The following is a 26,940-nucleotide window of genomic DNA, read 5'->3' on the forward strand; positions in this document are numbered from 1 at the left end:
TAGTTATCCAATTACATTTGTATGAACCAAAATCTCTGAGGAATGCATCCAAGTACTTCATTGAATGAAGACAGTTCTGACGGTAAAAAATGGTTCAACTTGAATCCAACCCAAGACTTGCAATAAGTACCTAATAAAATGACCTATTTATACAGGGGGAAACATTTGTGTGTGCAAGAATGTAGATCAATGAAACTTTGAAAACACAGATGTGTAACAATTTGAATGTCATTCTTTCATCAATAGACTAGTCTGACTGAATAAAAGTGAGGTCATAAAGCTACAACAATCACTACAACTTAAGACAAATAGGATAGAGCTAATCACTTTGTACACGATTGAAAGCCAGAGACTGGAAGGTGCTCTATTCATAGAAATCGCTACAGTAATAAAGGTGATAAGGAGTTACAATTTTATTTTAGGAAAGTAACTACATTTATCTCACTATCATTAAATTATAAACCCCTGTTAAATTAGCAGTCACAGAAAGCAGAGACTCATTATCTGCATCATGCAATGTCCTTGTGATAAGGACGCCGCACAAGCAGGCAAGGACAAAACTTGCAAAAACTGAGTGGAAGAATACTTCTTTTTTTACTTAAGTTAGCAATAATATATTTGTTCATGCAAATTACACACAGACAACCCACACCATTTGTCATAATCTGTTTCAACATAAGGGACAGTCAACAGAAAGCTACAGTCTTTCAGAGAGTCTTTTTTCTGTTGACGGTAGAGGGCAAGAAAAGAAATACTGCCCCAATATGAAGGACAGTCTCATTAAACAGAGACTCAGGGGAAATAAGCTTACTTGCATACCTCACCCAATATGGAGCAGAGCATGTGAAATGTTAAAAAACTGTGCTGCTCATCACCTTACAGCCATATTGTGGTGCAAGGAGAAGGAAATGTTGGGATTTTATGGGAACGTTGTCATGTAATTTGATAGCAGAGGTAGAATTTACAACAATGGTTGAAATAAAAATGGGTGCCCTTTCTCAATAGTAAAGGCTCTGCAGTTTGCAGCTAAAACAAAAGTTGACGTATGATGAACATGGCTGTTATATAATGTTATCCTGTAACTTTTCCAACTTTGACTGATATGTCAGCTTATCTCAGTTGAGTGCTTTGGGTGTATCACCAAAACTGGGCTGATTTGTGCTAAACTATTTGGTAGAGTACATACTGTGTGTTATCAGTCTTCAGTTTGGTACACTCTGTCATCTCAACTTAAACTGTCAGGAAAGTCAAGAAGACTACACATCAGCAAGAACTCCAACCATAGACATTTTTAGAAAGGAAATCTCATCTCCAACTCTTTTTTTCCCACCCTGGATCTGGTGGTATATTGTTGCCTCGGGTGTTAAGATAGTAGTTAGTAATGCACATAAAACATTTGCATTTTTCGGAATAATTGAAATAATTCTATTTTGTGCATTTCCATTGCTTTCTTGGTCTTGTTACTCTCAAAACTAAGTGAAACATTTGCTGCAGAGCATTAACCTCAGAGAGAAAGTACAGTAATATGTGCTTCTGTGAAGATGCGACCCCCAGTGCAGCTTAGGAATGCACCACTTAATTTTAATGAGCTCCTTCACCATCAACCCTGATCCTTCAGAGTCAAAGGTCCTTCAGACGTGACTCTAGGCATGATTTAGTGGTTAACCACATAAACAAGTCTTGAAAATTAGTTAAGGTCTCCAACCTAAAAAAATCTGCATCATACCATTTTGACAGTTTAAGGTCCTTTTTGTGACATGCCAGAAAAAGGAATTAGTAAGCAGAGATTTCTCCAGCTATATGAAGGGTAGAGTGATATGGTGTAATCACCCTTCATCTGCTCCTGCACACCCAGAAATATGTTTTGATGCAAAAAACGCAAACATTCAAGGAGCTGAAACTAAAGAGTTGGGGAACTGTTAATCTAATCTAGTCTGTAGGTGATTTTAAATGAAGGCATTGACATGGTGATAAAAAAATCTTCTTTGAGTTAGTTTTGTACCATGAAATCCTGGTAACCGTGGTAATCAAACAATGATAATCTTATAGCAACTTTGTACCAAGCAATCAGTACAAGATCTATGTGTAGAAAAACATTCTCTCATAATAATTATTAAGTTTAAGGAAATATTTTATAACTGAACTGTTTAAAAAGACTCCACTGAGTAGAGTATAAATAATTTGACAAATTTTTTCTAAAATGTAAATAAAAATAAAAATTTAATCTGTATTATTTCATTATCTTTTGAGAAAAACAAATATGTGTTTTAAGGGTAAAACACCACTATTGGTAAAATAAGAAAATATAACAGGATGTGATATGAAAACAATACCAAAGTCTCACTTCTTTGGCAGATTGTCAGCATAGTCTAATCTTTCACAATCTTTCCTTATATCAGCCAACATTTCCCCAGTTCCTACTCTTGGGACTCTCCTAATAGGCCTTTTTTGCCCTATACATCCGACATAGTCTCAACAGAAATCACATCCAGAGAAGTTAGCAATTGACACTATGTGTTGTGTTGCTCAAAGCACTCCTGCAGCATTTTGACAGTGTCTTAGGGAGCATCATGCTGCTGGAAGAAGCTTCTGTCATTTGGGAATTCCCGTTGACAACCTTGCTCAGCTACAATTTTCAGGTAAAAAATGGATGTCAAAATAAAGCACATGTGGACAAAAGGTTTTTGCCCAAAACATCACACATCTTCACTGATGAACTACTGTCTTTGCACAGTACATCTTGGGTTTTTTAAAGAAAATGAGATAAGAATTCATTGCTATGCATTGTTGGAATATTTTCATTTATCAAGGGTTCAATTTTAAGTATCATGATAAAAGGAGCCTCTTGCGTTGAATCAGTATTAACTTATTACTTATACTTTTATATTCTACTTTTGTTTAAAAAAACATTTCAGTTCCTCTTTAGGTTTAGACCACCCAAGCAAGATGTTTGATAGAGTTTAGGATCACAATGTCCCTCTTGGAAGCACTTTAACAATGTAGTGAGAACTGCAGACCTAAAACATTCCATTACTGCAGTGAAAGTGCAGAAGCAATGACCTAGGCATCTTGCCAGCAATGGCAAGTTTTAGAAAAAGACAGCTTTGTCTCTTTAGTGAGGCATTATTCTTATCTTAATACAGAGTGGGACCTTGAGAAAAATCCACCATTCTAAAGCTAATGGTCGATATTTTTTTCTGTCGCTTCAAAAAGGGAATTCTCCACAGCAGTTCAGCTCAAAGTAGGCCACAAGCACTTAAATTATAAATTCAGCCACCATTCCCATTAGGCCTCAAAGTAAAAAAAAAAAAGTATGTCCTGAAAATGTGAGCACCTACTTAACAAAAATGGAAACCACTCTATGCAAGTTTGTTTCCATTTTTGCCAACTCTCTGCAAATATCCTTCTTTCTTAGTGCACTTTCTTCCCTGTCCTTCAAGCATCCTCATGAGATCTCATCAAGAAATTAATGCACCCCTCAAATCAAGGTGGCTATGGTAACATTCCCTAAATGAGCAAGATGACCTTCTGTGAATGCATTTAGGGGAATTCCAACAGATTATGATTCCCCTATAACTTGACATGACTACATCATTTTTTTACTAATGAATCTATTTTAACATAAAATCAGTCCCCAACTGTAAACATCACATCAGCAGTACAAGTCAAGGTCTGGAGTTCCTGGAGGGAAACTACAGTCAGTAATTTATCAGATGGTTACTTACAGGCTGGGGCGATTTCTACACTTTTCCCCCCATCAAGACATCTCCAAATCTATGAGACTGACAGATAGGGAATCATGTTGTCGACATTTTTGAAGGCGGTTGATGGTCTATTGTCAAGTGTCACAGTGTGTGAAGGGGAAAAGCTTCATTCTCAGACATTTGGGGTTTTTAGGCAGTCAGCAGGAAAGAAACTGACATTGGTGGCAAATGTCTGTCTTCAGAGTTATACTTAGTAAGGGGATACAGAGCCATTATGTCACATTTACTTTAACACATACCCAACACGCCAACTGAATATGTGAAACATAAAAGTACGAACAATAACATAATTCTCACTTGTAGTACTCAACTCAACAGCAAAACATCTTGTGCGAAGACACTGTCCATAATTACTAAAGTCATGTTAAAATAATGAAAAAAAAACTAACTTTAAAGCTACAATTTCATATTTGCCAACTTTTTGATGCAGTGCTGCAAAGTGTCTGGAGTGAGTGTACTTAAGAGATCCCAGCCTCTAAATCTGGCAAACCCAGCTCCTGACAATTACCTGTAGCTGTTTTATAACCCCCTAAAAAAAAAAAAAGATCTTCAACCTTACCAGAGTTGCTCCATCACTAACCACATTGTCAATTTCAACCCATGTATGGACTGATTAGACAGACAGATGAATCAGACACCTATATGTCTCAAATGATTCCTTAACAAACTTGGTTACAACAATTCTCAAGGCAGAATCTCTGGCTCTGTGCTTTCTTTTTACCTTATATTGTTCAGCAGTCATAATTTTTACCTCATTACATGTTTCATAGGCGGTATTGCGGTCACACAACATGGTTCTTTGTAGATTGAATGTGATGGAGGAAGGAAACGAGGGAGAGTTAAATAAACACCATAGTTCTACAAGAAGAATATTGCAGATGGTGCATTTCTGATTGTTAAAAGGGCATAACCCGCAGACATAATCAATTCCTGCTGTTAAAAGTAACAAACAAATTCAGTGTTGTGAATAGTCAAACATGATTCATTCATTTGAGGCCATGGGAAAAAATTAAATGAGGATCTGCAATAACGAGCTGCATGGGGAGTAGAGTGGCCACCCCATATAGTGGCAATTAGTTCACAATGCAGTCATCCATTTGATTCCCAACTCTGAGACCTTTGCTGTTTGCCTTTCCCCTGTCTCTCTCTACCTATTTCCAATGAGATATGCTGCAAATAAAGGCCACTAGTGCCAGAAAGACACTTCTTATAAAAAACAGAGAACTTGATATGGTCTATAATATGGATATAGATTTATACCTATATATGTATACAGTATATAACAAGGATGTCCTTTGTTGCTGCAACATCTGGACTGTAAATGTCAAAAGTTGACTTTTGTTTGCTTTCATTTCTAACATCATTTCAGTTTTCTCTCTCTTACTATAAAGCAGATCAACCAATCAAATTCAGATGTTCCTTGCAGGTGACATTCAATTTTATTGTCCATGATGATGATGATGATGATGATGTCTAGAAAAAGGCATGGACATGATATGAATAGGTTAACTAAAGGCAGAGTGGCAGTATCCATCAAGACCAATTCTTCATTCACTCATTATAATAGATGAAATCTATTTCCTGTTAATAAGACTATAAAGCTATGCCAATATATTAGTCAGTCATATCCCCATTGTGACATGAATCTTACTCATCAGTTACAATATTTCACTGCTTCTCCAACAGAGAAACCCTTTTGAAATTAACACTTCCCTTTGGTTTGAAGGGTTAATGAAAAGGGAAATTGAAACCTTTACAGAAAGCCTGACTTAGTCATTTTGAATTTAAGTATTCAAGTTCATCACATTTACCACAAAAACTTCAGCAACTTAGTTTTCTTTTTAGAGCTCATGGTAATGTTTTTGTATCTGTAGCTCCCCGGCAGACGGAAAATTAGAAACGGTATTTAGTCAAGTTTATTAATTTGACAGAATAGTATATTAGCATAACTTTGCCCTGTCACAGTCAAATGTATCGATTTATGTATGAGCTGCTTCTACCCAGTCAAATTGATTAAGTAGTTTATTTCTCCTGAATGAGGAACATAACCATACATTCTTTGAGTATCCCTTTGATTGTCTCAATGCAATAACGTTCAATTTAAACTGCAAATAAAACATGGTTATTGACATTAACGTAATTAATGTAAAGTAAAACAGATACTAATATGACCAATAAATTCAGAATGAAGAAAGATTATTTTCGATAGTTCTATACATAATGTCATATTCCATTTGTCACACTGAACCTCAACATTACTGATGCACAATGAATTATGCATGCACTATGAGATTAGCTATTCACCTCCCACCCAGCCAACCACATCCATACACACACATGCCATCCACACACACAAACACACATCTCAATGAAAGTATCCAACATGCAAATTAAAGATGACCCCGTGTTTCTTTTGGGGAGTACACTGTACACCACAGAAGATTTGGCATAACTGCCGGCAATGGTTGACATTAAATTACTACATGATTCATGCCAACATGATTATCTTCAAGTGAGATTTATTCCCCAATTAGATTTTTTATTCAATGTTGCTTTTAAAGTACTAAACCTTCATTTTTAACAATAACTTTGACAACTGTTAATTGTTCCCACGTAGCCATAATGAGTTGAGTGATGTAAAGCTGGATAATATAGTGGACAACGCAGGAAGTCCACTAGGGCCTAGAAACATGCAGATAATAATAATAATAATAATACATTTTATTTCAAAGGCGCCTTTCTGGCACTCAAGGACACCGTACAATAGTAAAAAACTGTGACAGAAACAAATAAAATGTAACAAGTAAAAGTAGATAAAAATAAATAAAACAAAACAATGTATCTATATAAAAACTATGTAAAATCAGGCAAACCAATTGTGTCATGTGGAAAAGGCAGATCTAAAAAGGTGTGTTTTGAGTTCGGTTTTAAAATTTGATAATGACTTTATGTTTCTAAGGTATGGTGGTAATGAGTTCCAGAGATAACAACAATCTTCAGAGTGGAAGATGTCAATGATGGAAGATGATGCAAAGTTAGCCTTTTTGAGTTAGATTTTTAAAACATTTTGTCAGGGAAGTACAATAAACTATACTTTCTCTGACATGGCAAGACATATCTGCAGGTAAGTCAGGCTATGAGAGAGCGAGAGAGCAAAACATTTGGTGGATAACAGGAAGGCTGAGTAGAATAGAGTATAGGTACCGACCTTTGGAGGTTTTAACCAATGTCTGTCATGGCTCAAGATTAATTTAAAAATATCAATTTTTCTTGAGTGTCAAGTAATGTCAATGACCCATCCATCCATTTTCTTTCACCCTTGTCCCTTAGTGGGGTCGGGAGGGTTGCTGGCGCCTATCTCCAGCTAACGTTCCGGGCAAGAGGCGGGGTCATCCTGGACAGGTCGCCAGTCTGTCGCAGGGCAACACAGAGACACACAGGACAAACAACCATGCACACACACACTCACACCTAGGGGCAATTTGGAGAGGCCAATTAACCTAACAGTCATGTTTCTGGACTGTGGGAGGAAACCGGAGTACCCGGAGAAAACCCACGCATGCACAGGGAGAACATGCAAACTCCATGCAGAAAGACCAGGGCTGGGAATCAAACCCAGAACCTTCTTGCTGCAAGGCAACAGCTCTACCAACTGTGCCACTGTGCAGCCTAATGTTTTCAATAATCTTTAGCCAGTCTCAATTCATAAAAAGTTTTGCATCACCAGTGCCTGCAGTCTACCAGCACTCATCCATCTACTGAATGTTGTTAGAAATAATGACTGCAATATTTACAAAAGAGGTCAGCAAGAGCATAACAGGCTGTCAGACAATGGTTCCAAGAAGGAGATTAACCCAGCAAAACAGAGTCCCAGATTTGAGGGTCCACTTTCCTCCCATCTTTCTTATATCTTTCAAAATCAGTCCACTAGTACAGAAAACATCTAAACAAAAGAATATATGAGTAATAACAGGGTTTGTAAATGCGAAATTGATTTGGTTCTGAAAAAAAATGTTTTAATGTAAAAAATAAGTATAATGCTTGGTGAAATATAAAAGCAGTTGTGAAAAATGAGGCCAATTTATTTGGCTTTGTTAACATATAAGCAAAACTTAACAGAAGCAGATGTTCAGGAGGTGAGCATCCACTGCAGGGCTGTTTTCATGACCAGAGAGGGCCAGTTGACATGAGTGTGTATGGCAGTGTTTGAAATGAGAAGAGACAGATATGACAGGAGACATGAGGCCCTCAGCAGGAACGCATTCAGCAGAAATTCACATGAGGAGCAAGAGGAGTCTGTAGGTATAAACATGTGAGAGCAGAAGAAAATGAACTAGAAAGAGGATATGTTAATGGGGAATAACTATGTTGGCATGAGTTGATGTGCATCAACCAGTTATTTGCAAGTATGAGTCAGTAAATCAAGTAATTTAAAAAAATGCGTCAGGGGAGCAAAATGATTAAAAGAGAGAGAGAGAAAGAGAAAGACAGAGAGAGCAATTTGTTGTTGGGGGAAAAGAAAGAATCAAAAGCTGAACAAATATTTAAAAGCTGAGGGAAATGTTCTGCAGATTACTCACGATGCATAAAGTGTGAAGCTGTTTACGGCTGACCACATTTTCATCTTTCACAACACTTTAATATAAAACTCTCCTATTGTACAAAAACCGTGCCACTTGTTCTGAAGTTAGTTAATGCATGTTTATGCCATTTAGCATGTATATTAAGGTCACTAAATTATTGCAACCACTGAGTTAGATTATATGCTTTAAAGGCACCATAAGTTGCCGTGAGTGACTAAATTACTTCTAGTGAGTTCTACTTTAATGGCACTGAAAGAGCCAGACGGAGCAAGACTATTCTCAGTTCTCAGCATCTTTATTACAAATATCTAAAGCCACACAATATTAAAACAAGTCGACTGATTATGGAAAAATTGACCCTTTTTAGTTTGATCAATGGTGACCAGATCAATGGTAACCAGCCATTTGAAACCTAAAAACTTTGATCATTTTTTAATGAACACTCCCCACAATAGCATTACCACTTCACACAAGAAACAAACAAAAAAGAAAAACATTCAACTATTTACATCCCAACCAGCTATTTGAATCCCATTATTCTGTCTTCACCCTAAAGACAAAATAATATTGTTAATACATAACCCCTGGAATCTTAGGGCAAAGAGACTCTTTTTTCGTCATCAATTGTTGCTGTTTTGGATAAATACTGATTGAATAAACCAATGTAAGTTGTTTATGTTCATGCTGAAATACTGATTCTATGAGGGCTGTGGAGCTTTATTCTATGACATTCCAGTGAGTGAGATAAATGCAGCAGTCTTATAATGCTTAAAAACTCAATGAGATTGTGTTAATTTGACAAACTGTTACTGTAAGCTGGAATGAAGAGATCATGTTGAACTTTTTTTTTTTTTCAAATCAGACTGGGGAGCAAGCGGTGCGTTGTACTGAAATCACTCAGTCCAGGAGGGTGAGAGAACTTTTTTGCAAATTTCTACCACATAAATCACCACAAAGACAAATATGAATCAGTCAAAATCGGTATCTACAAAAACTAGATTAGCCAAAAAAGTCAGAAATGGTGCATCTCATTCAGATATCCTGAAAAAAAATTATAAGTCTTATCTGTCTCAAAGCAATTAGCAGACCTCACAGACCAACAGACCAGTTGCCCACTCAGCTCCAGTCTTTATCGCCCTATTGAGTGTAATATGATCAGAGCATCACAGCCAGCCAAGAGCTAAGGGAATTACCCGGCATCAAGCGGGTAGTCTACAAAGCCTTTGGCTCACAGCCGCTTACAAGAAAGGCTGTCCTTCAAAAATGGTTTTCATGCATTTTATTAGCCCAACAGATGACCAGTGAGAGAGAGCGAGCGCCAGGAGAGAGCTATGAAAAGCAAATGCCTGTTCCTGCTGGTAAAAATGTCCTTTCTGATTCACATACACTGTTGGAGTTGTGAGATTTCACCATTTCTGCACAGTTCCTCTCTTCTAACAGACAATGTTTCCCCAAAGCCCATTACACACAGTAGCTTGTGTTAGGTGCTGGACATTGTGTAGTTTTGACATTTAATGGATTTGTTCCCCAGGCAGAATTCACCTGCTCCATCCATCAGCACAGCTATAAACGGTTGATGTGTGCATTAAACATTCATTTTCCTAGTTGTTGCCCCCTGATTTCAGATTCATTTGGTTTAGTAAAAGATGACAGCTCCTCAGTGAGCAGCCACACTTTTCTGGTCATGCAAAGTAGGATTTTTTTTCACATTTATGCAGATTTGTATGGACATATTAACTGTTTATTAAGCAAAACATGTTGTGCATGACCTCTTTCACTGACTGAAAAATAGCCAATTAATACGGCACCTTTCCAACACTGGAACAGCTGAAAAATGAACAAAGTTTGTGTCAATTACTACTTCACAAACATGTATCAGAAGCAACTTGCCCATTAAATAAAGGCGCAAGAGTTCTAACTAAAGCTGTGGAGTCAGTTTTTCAACACACGCAGTTTATTGATCAAATGTGTTCAGGTTTAAGAGTTGATAAAAAGCCTCTAAGTACCAGAGAAATTATGAACAGCCACTCGACTTGTAACACCTTAGATGTCAACCAGGAGTGAAGTATTGATGCAACATCTAACCCAGAAAAATAAGTGGATGACATGTGCTATTTCTAGGTCAGGCATGTGTCACTCAAGCTGGTTGCGCTCCATTTGAAAGAAACCATCTAAACTGTAACTGACCATGAAAAAATAAAAATAAATCAGCAACCCCATAAGTTACTGTTATATCAGTAAAACCAAAAGCTCTTCATGATGACATAGCCTAATATAAATGCAAATTAATAACAGTTAAACTGCAGCCATTTCCAGTCAGGTTAGCTGAAGAAAACCAAGTGAAGCTTTCCAATGGCTGTTTTTGTGTTGAAATCAATATCAAGCAGTAGAACAGACCCCAATTTGCAGTAAGTGGGGGAAGAAAGCAACAACAGCATTTTTTAGACAGCCGTTCAGAGAAGTAAGAGCTCAAATGGGAACATTATTTGTGGATTATCTCACTCTTTCATAAATGCTTATAAGTTTTTCATTTGGCCTTAATGCTGTGGATATTCAACATTGTTTACTGTATCAGGTCTTTCCATCTTACTTTTGTGTTAATTTATTTCTAAACATTTAAGGAACAACACAACAGCTTAATTAAAGGAAAAGAGGCACATGTTACCATCCTAGAAAATAAAAGTAGGACATGCATTTGGTATGTGTTGTGAATATCATATCTATATTTGGGTCACATGTGCACAATAGCTGCTGACTTTTCTTTAATGTTAGACTTGTTCACGTTCTGTGCTGTCCTTAATAGATTTCTAAGACTTTTCACTAACAGGAGCCAAACCTGAAGGGACTATACTCGGTGATCCACAAATCCCTCATGTAGCTCAGAGATTACATGCAACTCAAACTGTAATATTAAATAACAAGAGCACAAATGTCAGTCTACACTGTATTCAAATAATATCAGTCAATGCTCAATGACAAGTTGTGTGTTAGATGTATACTAGTTATGCCATTCTAAATGCACAATGAAATTTCTAGTGAGAATGACTGCAATCAGTAATTTCCACAACTAAATCAATTTCTTTTCATAATTCAGTATCAGTCAGGGAAACTTCAGCCCTGGATCAAAGGAAACAAGATACCAGGCCTGAAATAGTTTCTAAAAGTTCCAAATTGCAAAAGTTACAAAGATCTTTCAAGCTTTCTTTTCAAGCTACTCACTCACATAAAGGCATGCTGTACAGATATTTACTGTTTCAGGGGTGCAGGTACTGTGCTTATAATTCATGTTTCCATTTATACTAAGACAGCTGATAAAATATGTGAGATTTTAAGAAGAAAATAAATTAAAAAATAAGGAAAATAAGCCTAGACAGTCAAATATGAAACTAAATAAACTACACAGTAAGTCAAATTAGCTTAAGCACAATAGTGAAATATGAGCATGTAATTTTGCAGACAGATGCACTTCTGATACTTGAAATGTTGCTACCCCTGGACAAAATCAATTTCCACTACTAAAGCAAAAAAGAGGTGCAGTGTCCCAAATCATTATGCACAGGCTGGAGTACAGGCGTGAGTTAGAGAAATTTCACACGAGGACCTGTAACAATGTTCCCCACAGACAGAACAGTTCAGTGGCTCTCAGCATTTGTATGAGCCTGATTTTTCACAATGTCGAAGAGGAAATGGTGACTGCTAGGAACACTGACACATTCTCACAAAGAAATCACAGCATCTTAGAAAATAAACGTGTGAGGACCCTACATGTCTCCAAGCTAATTTGGTTTTAAATCAATATTTTCTAAAGAGCTATTTAAAATTATCAATAGACATACTGCTGCACTCTAAGACAACAAACTAAAAGTTCAGGGTTACTTTCTTCCTACCACTTTCTGCCAGAAAAAAGAAAAAAACACAAACTGCTGACAAACAAAACTTGGTGTAGCACCATGCTGCTCAAATAGTCAAAGAGATACACAACAGACTTGACATTACACGTAGTTGCTGCTCTAAAACTTACTTGGTGTATGATGAGCTGTGAAAGTTAAGTTATTAGATGCTTAAAGTCACATCAGTTTAAGATGTCATTTGTTTTGCACAATTTAAAAATTAAGCAAATGCTTATGTCAACAGTGGGTGAACAGCATGCAAATAAGATTCAAGATGTCTTATTTTATAAATTACATCTGCCATTCAGACGAGGATAAAGCTGTCAGTGGTGCATTGCTGGTCTAACACAACATGGCTAACAAAATTTCCAAAAAGTTGCTTCTGTGACACATGTGGAATAAATGCCCATCTGGGTATATAACAGCAATCATTACTCCAACTTTCTTTGGAGTTGTATGTAACAGACCAGAAAAAAAGTAGAAAAGTGGAAGAATACAGATACATGCTTTTCAATTGTATTTACCCCTCAATACTTTGATATGCCTAACTAAAACCAATTGCCTTCAGAACTCTGCACACCTAATGAGTAAACTGATTTTTACTTGCAAAACACTCTGAAAAGCATGCATCATTTTTGTCCCATGTTACAAGTTTGTACCATGTTGAGGTGGTTTATCTAGAGATAAATTGTGGGACAAAATTCGAAAAAGTCCAAGGGGTATAAATTCTTTCATCAAGGCACTGTCATCTTACACCAACATCCTCCACATTATTTATTCAGAAGAAAAAGGAGGAACAATCAAACCTTTACTTTGTGAGGTTATTTTACAGCCCTGTTATGATGTGACTTCAAGTTGGCTCTTTGATCTGAGAAAAATGTTTGCTTTAGTACCAGCACTGGTTAAGTGCTGGAACCTGTTCCCTGGAAAAATCCTACATAAGCACAAGAAAAAAAAATCTTACAAGAGGCAGAAATACTATAATAATTAATAATTAGCTTCCTTGTCTTAAATCCTTTAGTTCTCTGGCAGAAAACCTCACAAAGAAAGAAAATAATAGCTCTTCAGCTCATTACCCAGGCTACATAATGTTTGCTGATGAGCTCAACTAATGGAAAGTTTATGACCGCAATGTGTTCATTAGACCTTTTGAACTTGCTTCACTCCGAGAAGTGCCGCCATACAATGTATCTGAACTGCAGTGCTGCAGAAGCCTGTGCACTGTCTGTGATTAAGGCAGTGACTACAGATATTTATAGCTTTGTACCCAATAGCAGTTCCTGCCTCGCTCATGAACACCCTAGGGATCTAATGACATAGCCAGGGGTTATTCTTCGTACTGGTTAAAAGCTTCACTCTGCAAATGCCATTCAGAGTAGGAGGACTGGCTGAAGTGAAAAAAAAAAGAAAATTCAGAGGCTGATAAGTACAGTACAGACTCAGAGAGTGGCGGAGTGACTTCCAATCTTTATGTGAAGGGATACAAATATCCAAATACAGTAAACGTTATCCATCACCTCTTCTCTCTTTGAGATGCTTACATCATTTTTGTTTTGATATTTTGCCGCCCACTTAATCACCCCATCTTGAGTTGTGACTGGACAAAAAGGAAAGCAACCATAATCTTCCTCTTCACTGACATCTCCAAAGATAATGAAACCCCCTGCAGCGTCCCCATGGCAGGAGCAGTCAAGTAGCAGGAGAGGAATGGGAGAGATGCCACCTCCACATCAAATGATGATCCAGATTTTAAACTGAGGTCTCACAGAAAGCCTGGAGCAGAACAATGGCCCGACTGTGACTGCGACATGTCAGTCCTTTGACCTCAGGACTGCTGATCTTTGCACCACACCAGCTACTTCACCGGCAACAACACAAGTACCTTCAAGGCAAAAATTAACTGTCTCTCCATATAGGTTAAGCAAATATCAACAACACGTGTTAAGCAAGTAGCTGGCACTTCTCATTAGCTTTCTACCAGGGTCCAGCCTCAGAAGTTGTTTGTATCTGACTGTTATAATCAGCGTATTTGTCTTGTTAGGATGACTTGAAGCTATAATTCGATTGCAGAGGCTTGCATGTGAAGACATGTGACCTTCTGATGTCTTTTTAATTGCAACAGTCGGTCAGAAACTGGATTTTAATGTAAACAACACATGCATCACACACCAGCAGTGTGTAGGTTTAGAAATCCCTTAAAGGAAGCAAAAGAAGCTTCCTTTCTCTTCCTAGAAGTCAGAACAACTTTATGCCTGCTATGAAAACACATAGTTTTGTTTTTGTGTTTTGTTTTTAATGGCAGGTTAAGGTAGCATTTAAACAAAATGTGTGTTTTATTTTAATATTTGCACTTACTGGCCATTTTTTAAGCCAAATAATGAATAATCCAAAAATATCGAAGTAATTTTATTTATTTAGGCCTGGTGAAGATGACACGTGGAAGGATCAGAATAGGGAAGAAAGAGCACTTAAAATACTTTAACCCATTAACTGTCACCCTCGAAAGGTTTACTTGTAAGTCAATGGGTCCATAAGGACGCCAATGTCATCATAACAGTTACGGGGTTAAACATAGCATGGTTGTTGGCGACAGATAGGCTGGTATGAGTGTTTTAAAAACTGTTGATCAACTGTGAACTGTTTCCAGGGTTTTTCCACAGATGTTTTGTTATGTTTTGTTTTTTTTTTCACAGAAAAGACTAAACAAGAAAAAACATCTAGAGAGCATCAGCTTGTGGGCAAACAATGCCCTGTTGATGCAGACTGGTTGAGGCAACTGTAGCTCAAATAAACTTCCTGTTTTAACCAAGGTATGCAAAACACCTTCTCCAAACCATCCATACTTAGAAACTGTTTGACTACAGCAGAGGAAGATCATACAGGCTGTCAATCCTGTCAAGGAAAGAAACAGGAGACGACAATTTACACAGACACCAAAGTTGGACAAGAGCTAGGTGGAAAAGTTTTTCCTGGTCCAATGAATCTTTAGCAGCACCATTTAGACTGGCAGGTACCCACACATTATTTGTCACCTTTTTCCCACAACTGCCCGCTGAAATCTTCCTTTACTTACCCCTACTATTTGATTTTCCTCTCGTACTTTTATGATTGTTCTATGTTGCGTACTTGTGTTTACCTTTCTATGTGTTCACATGTTTATGCAAAATTTCTTTAAAGGACTTTTGGCAAGGTCATGTTGGTAAATGAGAACTGGCTCGCTAACATTTTACCTAGTAATGTAAAGTTATTTTTGAGACAGTTCTAGAACTAATGAAAGATAAACACCTAACTGATGCACATAAAAATACAACTAATTAAATGTCTGTTTTAACAGCGAAGAAAGATGTGGTACATGGGGCCCATGGTTTGGATTTAGACTGGTCTTAGTGCATATACTGGAGAGCAATGTGTGCCTGTTACGCAATTAGCCTCCTGTGTGAAATCTGATTTGTTTGGGTTAATCTAATTGAAGCCTAATTTACCTCGTGAAGCAAATGTGAATGTTGTTTCAGTGGTTCACACTGCAGATGAACTGCATTCCTTATTTTAGAAATATCTTAATCCAATTTAAGATTACATGGGCGTTTTTAGTTTAGCACACCAATTTGCTCTTCCACCCTGTGTCCCAGGCATCCGCTCTCTGTGTCTGACAACCAGAGAAGCGAGAGGTGCCAGCGACACGCTTCCTATAGCCGACTTCCAAGGTGACTGGACCGGTGGGCAGGCATCACTCATCCAAACCTGCATTTATGGAAGAAAGAGCAACCGCAGGAAACGGCGAGCCATCTGACACAAACTTCCATCAGTAGTGTTCACTCCAGCCAATGAGCTTGAGGTGACCTTCTCAGATTTCATTACATATGGTCTTTTTTTTCTCCCTCCTTTCTCTCCCACTCTTCCTTCTTTCCCAGAACAAGTGAGTAATTAGAGCAGAAAATTTTTTCCCACACACCCAGGCTGTCTTTTGTGTCAGGCTGGATATGCAGACAGTTTCACTACAACAGCTGCAACTGCACGGAAAGACCCAGCATATGTTATAGGTGTGCTGTTCTAATCCATACCGTCGTATATAGTGAGTTTGCCCTCTCAGGAGAGGTTGTGGTCATTGCGTAATTAAGGAAGCAATAACACCTCTCTTTATAGAGCATAGTGGCAGCCAAGGGACTAAGTAACATTTGGCTGCGTAGAGATACTAAACCTAAGTAGCATCAATCGCACAACACGTTTTAACATAATTATTTTTACAGAAAAAGGTGACAAAATGTGATGGGTTCAGGTGCCAACCCATTTTAATCTTTCCTCTGACCTTTTACTTTTCAAAGCCAGACAATTACTCCAAGCAATCTTTGTCACTGCAGCAGAAAAAGCAATAGGGAGGCATCATTAAATGAACCAAAGATATTTATTGATGTCTTTGGTTCATTTGAGATCAGTAAGCAAATTGATTTGAGATCTGTAATTGATATATATTTATCAATTTACTTACAGATCTCTCTCTCTCTCTCTCTCTCTTATATATATATATATATATATATATATATATATATATATATATATATATATATATATGTATATGTGTGTGTGCGTGTGCGGGGGTGTGCGTGCGTGCGTGTGTGTAGTTTTTTCACTCACTGTTTTTGAACTCCAATTATTTTGTTTGTAAACATACTTGAGAACAGTATGTGCTCTGATGTACTTTATTGAAATATGTTGGTTCATATTTTGACATGTTAATTTCTTTTCTAAAGGACTAACACTTAAAGGGGAAAAGCTGCTGTAGCTTCTTTCATGAGAAAAAGGTTGGAGAATTATCAACTTATTTGTGTGTACTGTGATGGATGTAAAAGAAACATGCACTTCAAAGTACATGCTGTCATCCTTTTTAGAGGGAACTAATTTCCAGTATTTAACGTGCATGTATAAAACTATCCGCAGTGCATTTAATTTTGTATGTTGTAGTCATTAAGAAAAAAAAATCTAAATCAGCCAAAATTTTAAGCTTTAGTTGAGACTTCCAAAATGAAAAACATTTTTAAAAAATCTGAAATAGGTATCAGTCAGTGACCGGTCAGTGCAAGATTCTCAAAGAAAATCTATTCAATTTCAACATTCCCTTGTTTAGGACTCTGAATCTTTACAGGGACAAAAGTCTGAAAACGCATCTACATATATGTTTGTTATAATTCTTAATTATGTATGTTTTCTTATTATAACCCAGTCTTCATAAGGCTGACACGTCTTGCCTGACCTAAATCAAACGGCCAGCTAAGGATTTGAAAGCTTCAATGCTTAGAATACTTCAAATGGGAGATTAGCTTAAATTTATAATCATTTTAAGTGAGTTTGGGTTAATAATACTGAACCATTTTATTTTATTTATTTTTTATTGTTTTTGCATTATTCTTTATGCTATCGACCGAACTGCATGTGACATTTACTAGTTTAACCTTTGTCCCCGCGTCTTTATCAAAGCTTTGCGAATATTTTTTTTTTTTTTTTTTGCTTAGTGCATTAAAAAAAGTCATGTAAAACTAAGGGTGCGTAAAAAGAAACAAAGCCAAACCTAATCCTCTAAAAGTTGCTACTAAATACAAGCACATCATTTTAGGTCCACAACGCCCATCTTCACCGCCGGAGATTAAAGAGAAACAAGCTGAGGAAGAGCTGTTTCCTCTTTTGTTGTTGTTGTTGTTGTTGTTGTTGTTGCTGCTCCTTACCGTCGAAGACCTTGAAAGGAGGACGGCCACGACATCCTGGATTTCTTCAGCCCGGGTCGGTGCCCTGTGTCCACGGCGTAAGTCCGGTCCATGTTCCTCGCGCTGAGGTACCGCTCGGTGTCCGAAAAGCCTCTTTGTCTCACGCGGTCGTTCTTGCGCACTGCCAGCGCGTGGCGGAGCGGAGAGAGCGACGCCTGGTTCTGCTGCCTCCACAGATGTTTGGGCGCCTTTGCACTCACGCCTGCTCCGCCGGCGGCAACCAAAGGAGCCGTCCCCACCGTCCCGCAAGCAGGTTCCATCCTCCCTGATCCCGTTGGTTTTAAAAAAATATATATCTATTAATTTTTTTTTTTCCAAGTTAAAATAAACACTTTCTAAACATGAAATCGGAAGAAGTAAAAATAATATTGTGAGAGATTTCTTCAGGTCAGGGTTTCCCTCCCTTTTATTAAAGAAAAAAAAAAACATAGAAGCAGCAAAGTAAAAACAATGTTCCTCGGTTTCACGTCCAGTATGTTTTGAGTTCAACTTTGTCCTTAAAACCACGCGCAAACGGGACAGAAGGAGCCCAAATTGAATCCATTTACAAATTACGAGGCAAAGCTCTGTGGCTGCAGTTTGGACAGGGGGAAACTGTCCCAGAGTAAGCTTACAGAAAGGAGTTCACAGCTGAGCCCGGTGTCCATCTGCTGCCCGCTTTGTCCGTGCATCTCTGCAAAGTGCATATGGTCATGCGGCAGATGTTCAGTGCAGGACAGTAGTCCCCAAGAAACGTGCAAAACTTCTGAGGGTGAAGCCATCCGGACGTGTCACCATTGTTCCTGCCTCTAGGTTTGCCTTACCGCCGACCGGAATATATACAACAGGAAAATACATTAAACATGAGGGACCCACCCCGAGGTACCTCCCCTAAAATCATCCCGAGTAAAGCAGGATGTGGGCTTGGGCATGGAGCCAGGTGGTTAGATGGTGAACAGGTTTCTCCCAACAATAGCAGGCTCTTTTTGTTCTTTTTTTTTTTTTGGTGTTGCAAAATTGGATAGAAAGCAAAATGCTGAGCTTATGTGTTCCATCATACAGGTAGCACATAAAAAATAAAAAACTGATAGGAGTAAATAATTAATCTGAGACTGTGCAGGATATGTGTCCATCACTGCAGGTTACACAGGAGTGCAAACATCCAGTCCATCTCGTTAAACTTCTGCCCCTTTGCTGTTTGCCATCAATTCCAGGGCAAAGGTGGACTCATCTTTGCTTCATTTCGCCCTCCCCTAACGCTCACGGCGCAGCTCGAGCCCATTATCCTGGAAGCTATAACGTTGTTGGCAATGCGGTCGCACATGTTCTAGCAGCAGAAATATAATCCTCCAGGAACAAGGAGAGGGATAACGGAAGTAGCAGGTATATGTGTAATGGTGGCAGGACGGCACAAGCACACAAAAGACTGTGAGCACAAGCCTAGCATCCGGGTGGACTCCATGTTAAAACTCCCAGACAGAATCGTGTTACATGGAGTCCAACCCATTTGTAGCAAAATGGCAATCCTTCAGTGAACTTTTCTTGGGTTCTGGATGCCTGCAGCAAAACTATCGAGCTACCCGTGAGAACATTGCATAGTGAGCAAAAGGCTGAATAAAATTTCCCAGATTTGAGTTTCAAATACCAGCTATCCTGCTGCGACTTGCAAAATTGCCGAATAATTATGCAATGACTGCCAAAAATGATCTCTTGATGATCAAGAACGATAAAGGTAGGTCCTTTGCTCTCTTTATGCACTTTGTAGCATGTCTCATGCATAATGTTTTGGATTTCTATGACTGCCGTACTGGCATGCAACATAACTGAGACTAAGGCATCAGAATGCAATGTTTATGTGTGGCGACCATAAACAGAAATCAGTAACACACTAAACTCTGGGAGGAAAAAAATATAGATTGATCCCAGTTTGAGAGCTAAAGAAATTCATCCTCACTGCCGTTTCAGTTTCACCAACCCAGTTGGACTCCAGCATCAATGGGTTTTCAGAAATATATTCTTACGCAGACATACCCTCGGATCTTCGTCTTCCTGATTTTTATTTTGTTCATCTCCGTCTGACTTGCATTCCTCGGGGAAAAAGTGTTTCAGAATCCACCTGGGAATGTTGTCATAAGTCACTCTCTCTGCATGCTGTTCACTAAAGCCAACCGATCACCTTGAAAGTGCCTTCTTTGCATCAGTCCCAGTTGATTTGAAATTTTGCTATCTATCATCAGGTTTTACAACACCCACTGGCTATTAAAAGGTTTACTTTGCAGAAATAATTTTGTGCACTTTTTAAAAAATTTTTTTGTGTTTTTAATCCTTCTTTAGAAAATCAAAGTTTTCTTAATTTTTTCTAATTGGTAAAAAAAAAAAAAAACATACACACCTCTGCTATGTGCTTTAAAGTCAAACGTTCGCTTGCTGTAGCAAAATGTACTCTGAGAACGAACACTTCAGTGACTGAATGCGTGAATGCATTTCTTTTCTGTTATTTATTTCAGAAAAAGAAACATATCCAAGTAAATGACACATAAATATGTTTATTGATTTTTGAAACATCATTTTTTATTTCTTTTTTGTGCTATACATTTCATCAGTAGTTTTTCTTTGTTTATGTTGTGTTTGACTGTTGGATTGAAGATACAAGGCAGTCCCTGAGGTAAGTATGGTACAGTCAATAATTAGTGATTTCCCCTGACTGCTCCAATACAGATCTCATTATACTCACTGGGGTTATCAGTAATGCTTGACTAACTCAAATAAGCAAGTTCTTTGGTTGCAACAATTTAGTGAACATTCACAGACATAATTATGATTGGCACAAGTCTGAAAAACAAACATATTTGTGCATAAATGTTTTGCAGTATAAATTATGCTGATTTGCTGCTTTATCTTCCTTTAAACATGAAAAAATGAACTTAATCAGTTCCTCATACTGAGCAGTGCAGCATTTTAGTTAAGAGGAGAGGGGCAGGGGAAAGAGCTGGTATTTGACTGGTATCAGAGGGGGAAGAAAGATTTGTACGTCTGAATCTGAATGATCGAGAAATTGTCCTCTTCAATCTGATTCCTAGTATAAAACATACAATCAACATGACGACTTTTTCCTTTTTAGGAAATTTATACTGCATTAAGATTAGATTAATTTCTCATTATCCTTGGCTGTTCATTTGGATCAGACAGTTTCAACACATAGTTTTGCATATGTACTTTTTTCTTGGTTTATTTGTTGAAACTTGTCTGTGATGCAAATGCAGAGTCACAGCTTTCCGAACACAAAAACGTTCATGTATATGTAAACGGAGCAACGATTCATCTACTGTTTATCAGCGTTGCATCAGTTGTTGTGCCAACGAATCGCGGTCTCTTGGGACTCATGGCTGGCAGCGGAGTCGGCCGATGTTTATTTGGGACTATGCTACAAGTCCAAATGCAGTGAGTGATATTTCACAGAAATCTAAAGTGCTTTGGTGGTTGCAGAAAGACAGTAGAACAACAGAGATTGTCCTTGCAAAAGTATTCACACTCCTTTAGCTTTTGGATTTTGTTATGTCTCAAGCACAAACAGCATAATACATTTGGATTCCGTCTGCCTGTGAATAGCTAAAACTCATAAAAGTTTGAGCCCTCCTCTCAGAAAGCGTATACCTGCCTATTTTAATTGTCCAAGCATGAAATGTATCTTGATCTGCATTGATATCCACAGTGGAAACATTCTTAGCACTACCGGCTAGTAGCGTGTCACATGCTATTCCAGGTATTTCAGTTTCCCAGATTCTTTTCAATATTTTAGATATTTGCAAATAGACTGATTTAGGTGACTACTTTGGATACAAAAGCTTAATGAAAATCTGGACCTAAAAAAATTATGTTTAAAGATACTCTCCATCCAAGATGACCGCGTTAGAATTATGTTGCAAAGGAGAATGATCAAGAGAGTTCCGTGCCTAGATGTGGAAAACTGGCATAGACATACCCGAGATACTTTCTCCTGCAATAGGAGTGAAAGGTGGTTTTGAAACAAATAGACTTAGCAGGGCTGAATGTAAATTCATACCACATTTTTTCAGATTTTATGTGCCCCAAAAAATGGAAAACTATGGATAATGGACTACTATCAAATTGCACGTATGGTGAAGGGTTGTTGCTGTAAAGCATAAAAACTGTTGAAAGTTTCCAAGGTGCCATTAATACTTTAACAAGGCACCTTTTGTAGTAAGAAAAAATGCTTTTGGCCTTGCAATAAGGGGTTGAGAATCTTATTCAACCACCTACAAATTTAGTGTCACAAATTTCTCTCAGAAGTTGAAGATCCAGAATGCCAGACTCCAGCTGACTGATGAACAAAGGAAGTGCAGCTAAGATGTATACCCCTTGTTAAACACCCTTCCCATCACCAGTTTCCTCTCTGCATGTGTTCTGATTTGAGCCAGTCAAATTTCATTTATGTGATTTTTGTCTGACAGTTTGACTAAATTCAAAACACCAGGATTCTTGAACCTCATATTATAACAGATGAACTCAACAGAGCATGAGACATTGTGTTTTTTACACATGAACTGGCCACCTTAGTCTTAACCCTATTTTAACTCAAGAATTTGATTTGCTGCACAAAGTATGACTCATCTTAAAAACAACTTTAAAATGAAAAGAAGCAAAAGTCTTATCTGCTCAGTCAGATTAGATGAGTGTCAGTGAATATCAGTTAACTTTTGCCACAGATTCTTAATGCTAGTTTTTCCACCATGCATGGCATTTTACATGGAGGCAAAAACGTATTGTTCTTGACGTTTTGTGGTTCTAAGTGTTTGCTGTGTCCCTGACATGGTTTTTAATGGGGATTCTTACAGACGTCTAACAATTCTTCTTACCAATCTTTCTTAAAAGGTCAAATATTGTCCACAATCTTACCCCTGACTTCTCTGGTGTGTTTTTTGGTTTTCACGATGCTGTTCTGTCATCAAAGCTCTTTAAAAAATATGTCAGAGGAACAACTGTATTTATGTTGAAATGAAATTGCAAACATGTGGTCTTGCTAGAGTAAAGGCACAACATGCATCGTCAAAATACACTGAAGAATGCAGTTGTGGAAAAACTGTTTAAAAAAATCAACACCTCAATACTCAATAAACACTTTAGCCAGACATGTCACGCCTGTTCGTTTGTATTCCAGGCAGTGAACGTGTCTAAAGAGTTGACAAAATCCAAACCAGCTTTAAAATCACTGAAAAAAATCTATTGCATCTATTTAGACGCAAAGCCTCTAAACGATCCACATTATCTCTAGGTATTTCTGTAAATATGACAGAACTATTTAAAATGATAAAATGCTAATTCAGCTAATACAACAGTGCTCTGTAACACATGCTAGGAAAGCTTGCCGATTGCTGATCAACCCATCAAAGTTCACTGACAGTCAGATGGAGGCTGAGCTGCCTCTACATCAAATGCCCTATGCCTTTTTTCACATTATCAGAACAGCAAGATGAATTATTCAGTATTGACAATGTTTCTTCATTATGAGTGGCAGGCTCTGTCATAGATACAGGTGACTGAACAATGTAGATGTTCAATGCATCTATGCGGCAGACAAAATTGCCGAATTGAGAGAACACGTTCTTGTGAATCACACAGCAGTTACGAGAAACAGGAGACAGTTTCCACAGATTTGCCGTGAAAATAGCTTTGCCCGCTTGAAATTTAACTACTGGCAACTTATTTTATGTTGTTTTTCTAAGTTTTTGTCATGCTTTATTGCGATTTAAAATACGCTTACAGAACTGCAATCATGTTTTTTTTTTTTACTGTGAAGTTCAAACAGCATTTTGCTACATTAAGCAGAAACTGACAGCTCATTTGCTCTGAGGTCCTATCATCTATGGTAAAAGCACAGAGGGAGAGCTAGAAATGTGAAGGATGAAGCCGGTGTATTTTCCTTCTCATCTGGCACATTAGCAGCTAGTGCACAGAGGTATGCAGGTAGCACTACGTGTATAAGTAAGATTCAGAGCCCTTTTGAAGACTGCCATCAAGATCAAAGTTGAGTCAGAGAGGACCATCATTGTCCCCTGGGTAAATGAGAGGATTCTGTCATGTTTCGACGGAGACAATGTGGGATTTTAGATTTGAAGCTTTGACCACTGACTTCACAGGCTGCTCTAAACTTACTGGCTGTACTTCGATTTCCAAGCTGCATCATGATTTCCCCACTGGACCGCCAGCTCCAATAGAGAAGGCTGGTGGGTATATATAACCCTCTAGGAAAATAAATAAATAAAAAAAGCAAGTAGGAGAAATCGTGTTTTCCTTTGCCAAAACTGACTTAATCCACAGCGCTGTGCTAGCAAGAATCTCCAGACAGAAGCTGATTGTTTCCCTAGATTTGTTTTCCAACACATTCGAGGGTCATAAATAAATAGCAGACACAGTATGTGTAAAACTGCTTTGTGTTTTACTTTGAAATAAAATCCACTAATTTCTGGTTGCCTTAGCTTGTTACGTCTGTAATGTTCCCTCTTTTACTGTTAGGATTAGTAAGTCACAGAGGTGAGGAACAGAAATCTGTTAGACCTCAAATGTTTGATGAGTCACACCGTCTGAAGCCAGATGGGGAACATTTAAATACCAATGCATTGCGTGTTATTAAGCCATTAACAGCAAGGATACTTTCCTTTGCTGCAGACTGATTTCATATTTTGCTTTCTGCCCTTTATGATGCTCTATGTTCCTGTACAAGGACACCCAATTTTTTACGAAGCTGACTTTCTGTGGCAATAGACATTCTGTCACCTTTTTATACTACTCTCTCTTTAGGAATAAAACAGAAAGTGCAGACGTAAAAACTAAACTAAGACTTCAGCTCCTCATCAAAGCTGCAAGAGCATCGTTTGCGGGTACATACAGTTGCACTGATTGATTTTGCCAAAATCAATTAGCCCATCGCTAATTGATTTTTTTCCCAAAATCAATTAGTAATGTGGATGTGAATATTGGCTGTTTAAAGGATGTGAAATATGATGGATTGATTCTTTCCGTTCAGTAATTCATTCTTAGATGAATAATAAATGAGAAACGCCTCAGTGGACGTATTTTTTTAACTGAGTTAATTTAAGTAAGCTTTGGTTATGCTCCTGTACTTGCGAAGCATCCCTTGGAGCATTTCAAAACCAGAAGGTCAGTTTTCTGAATTTACAAGCCAGAAAACAATTGACTTACAACACCTTTTGCACAATTTATCTCTTTTGAGACATTACTGACTAAAATATCAGGTACACCTCACAAAAGAATTAATTTTACCTTTTGTGACATCGCTACTTCGTTATTTTTGTAAAGCGGTTGGAGCAGCAAGCCTCGTTTGTTTTCTTCTTTTGCATCAAAACTACCACCACCTTTCAGTAGATGATGTTTTTAATACAATCTGTGTGACGTAAATACCTCCGGTCATTTAGAAAAAAATATCAGTAATTTATAAAACCATGCCTAAGAAATGGCTTGCAAAATAACCCACTTAAATTCAGGTAAACTGCATCAAAACAAATAAAGCCAATTTAAAATCTAGTGTGCTGCTTCACAACTAGATAGACAGTCATGCTGCCAACAAAAAGATCCTTCAATTTGCCATAATGAGAACCTTCTGTTGATTAAAGACCTCAGGAAAAAAGCTCTATTTTTAATATCACCAATTTAAATCTCAGAGATTTTGATTAACGTGCGATTCTCCTTGCCATCAAACCCCACATTTTACAAAACATACTGGCCTCTTGGTTGAAGCTCCCTCTGTACTATGCTGTATTTGATTTGCTTAAGACTTTGGTGCATGCAGCAATTGCGAACACTCTTGGTAGTTTGAAAAGGTTTTTTGAGCTCATAGATGGTTTGGCAGGTACCTCTCTTCCACTGGATCCCCACTGGAAGAGAAGTAAGAAGCAAGTCTTTGATATTTGAGATTGTCAGGAGAAGGAGATGGACAATGGAGAATGGAGTTTATCTTACTGTTTGGGAGGAGAGATGAAAATCTGAGGAGAGTTAAGTATATCCACAGAAGAGTTTGTGGTAAGTGGATGACTGGTTTGAGTAGAGATTTTTATCCGTTCTCTCTGTTCCAGTACTAGCAGGGATGAATGAATACTGGAGGGTGAACAGGAATGTAGATGCATGACAAAGATCGGTGTGGAGAAGCACAATGGAGAATCTGGAGAGGTCGAAGGAGACCCTGGAGCTTGTCCAGGTAATTTCTGATGTCCTCATCAGACAGCGAAGAGGAAGAGCGATCAAGTAAGAGTCTATTTACAAAATATGCAGTACAACAAAGGTCAAGCAAGGATCATCACAAATATGAGAAAACCATTTGCCGTTGACTTCAGGGAAACCGCTCTTCTAAATACTCCTTTGTAATTTTGGTCAGATCAGATGTATTCCAGCTAGACCACGAGTGCAAGTGACACCTCCTCTCAGAGGAAAGACAAGAGAAACAACACACATGCACAAAAAAACCTCCTTCTTCTGCACAGAACATTGTGAACAAAAACACAAAGCGCCCATGCTGAAAACCTGAGCAACACAATTCCAGCTCGTTGTAACACCTTCCACATTTGGTCTTGTCTGTTTTCAAGTGCCCTCTTCAGTGTTCAGTGGAGTTGGGTTTAATTAACTACGGTCAATGACTCAGTGTTCTTCTTCAGTCAGAACTTCATGACATGTTTTGGCCTCGTCATTGTGCTGCAGTTTGAGTCAGGGTCCAGGTGATTCAGCGGAAAAATCCTGTACAAAAACAACACCTCCAGTCTGACCACCGCTATTATTTTCTATTCTGTTTGACTCATTACACATGCAGTTCTGGTATTGCCATCAATTTAGAATATGTATCTTTCAATCAGTGGGATCTTTTTTTTTTTCCCTCTTCTGCCACTTAACAGTGCAGTCTTGTGTAATGGGGAGTTGATGAAACATTGCTGAAATAACA

At 38.0% G+C, this 26,940-nt stretch overlaps 1 protein-coding gene across 2 annotated transcripts in view; it reads right to left on the reverse strand.

Moving 5' to 3' along the window:
- Nucleotides 1-26,940, reverse strand: part of pde4d (phosphodiesterase 4D, cAMP-specific) — a 205,104-nt gene that overhangs the window by 135,548 nt on the left and 42,616 nt on the right. Inside the window, exon 1 of one of the 2 annotated variants that reach the window (XM_008418379.3) lies at nucleotides 17,955-18,777. The exons of the other annotated variant lie outside the window; for it this stretch is intronic. Within the exon in view, the coding sequence (XP_008416601.1) occupies nucleotides 17,955-18,253 (299 nt within the window). The 5' untranslated portion in view covers nucleotides 18,254-18,777. Of the gene's footprint in view, nucleotides 1-17,954; nucleotides 18,778-26,940 lie in introns of those variants that run through there. 2 annotated transcript variants of the gene reach the window in all.

Source organism: Poecilia reticulata, chromosome 9 (assembly GCF_904066995.2).
Source record: "Poecilia reticulata chromosome 9, P_reticulata-male-v2, whole genome shotgun sequence".
Lineage (NCBI taxonomy): Eukaryota > Metazoa > Chordata > Actinopteri > Cyprinodontiformes > Poeciliidae > Poecilia > Poecilia reticulata.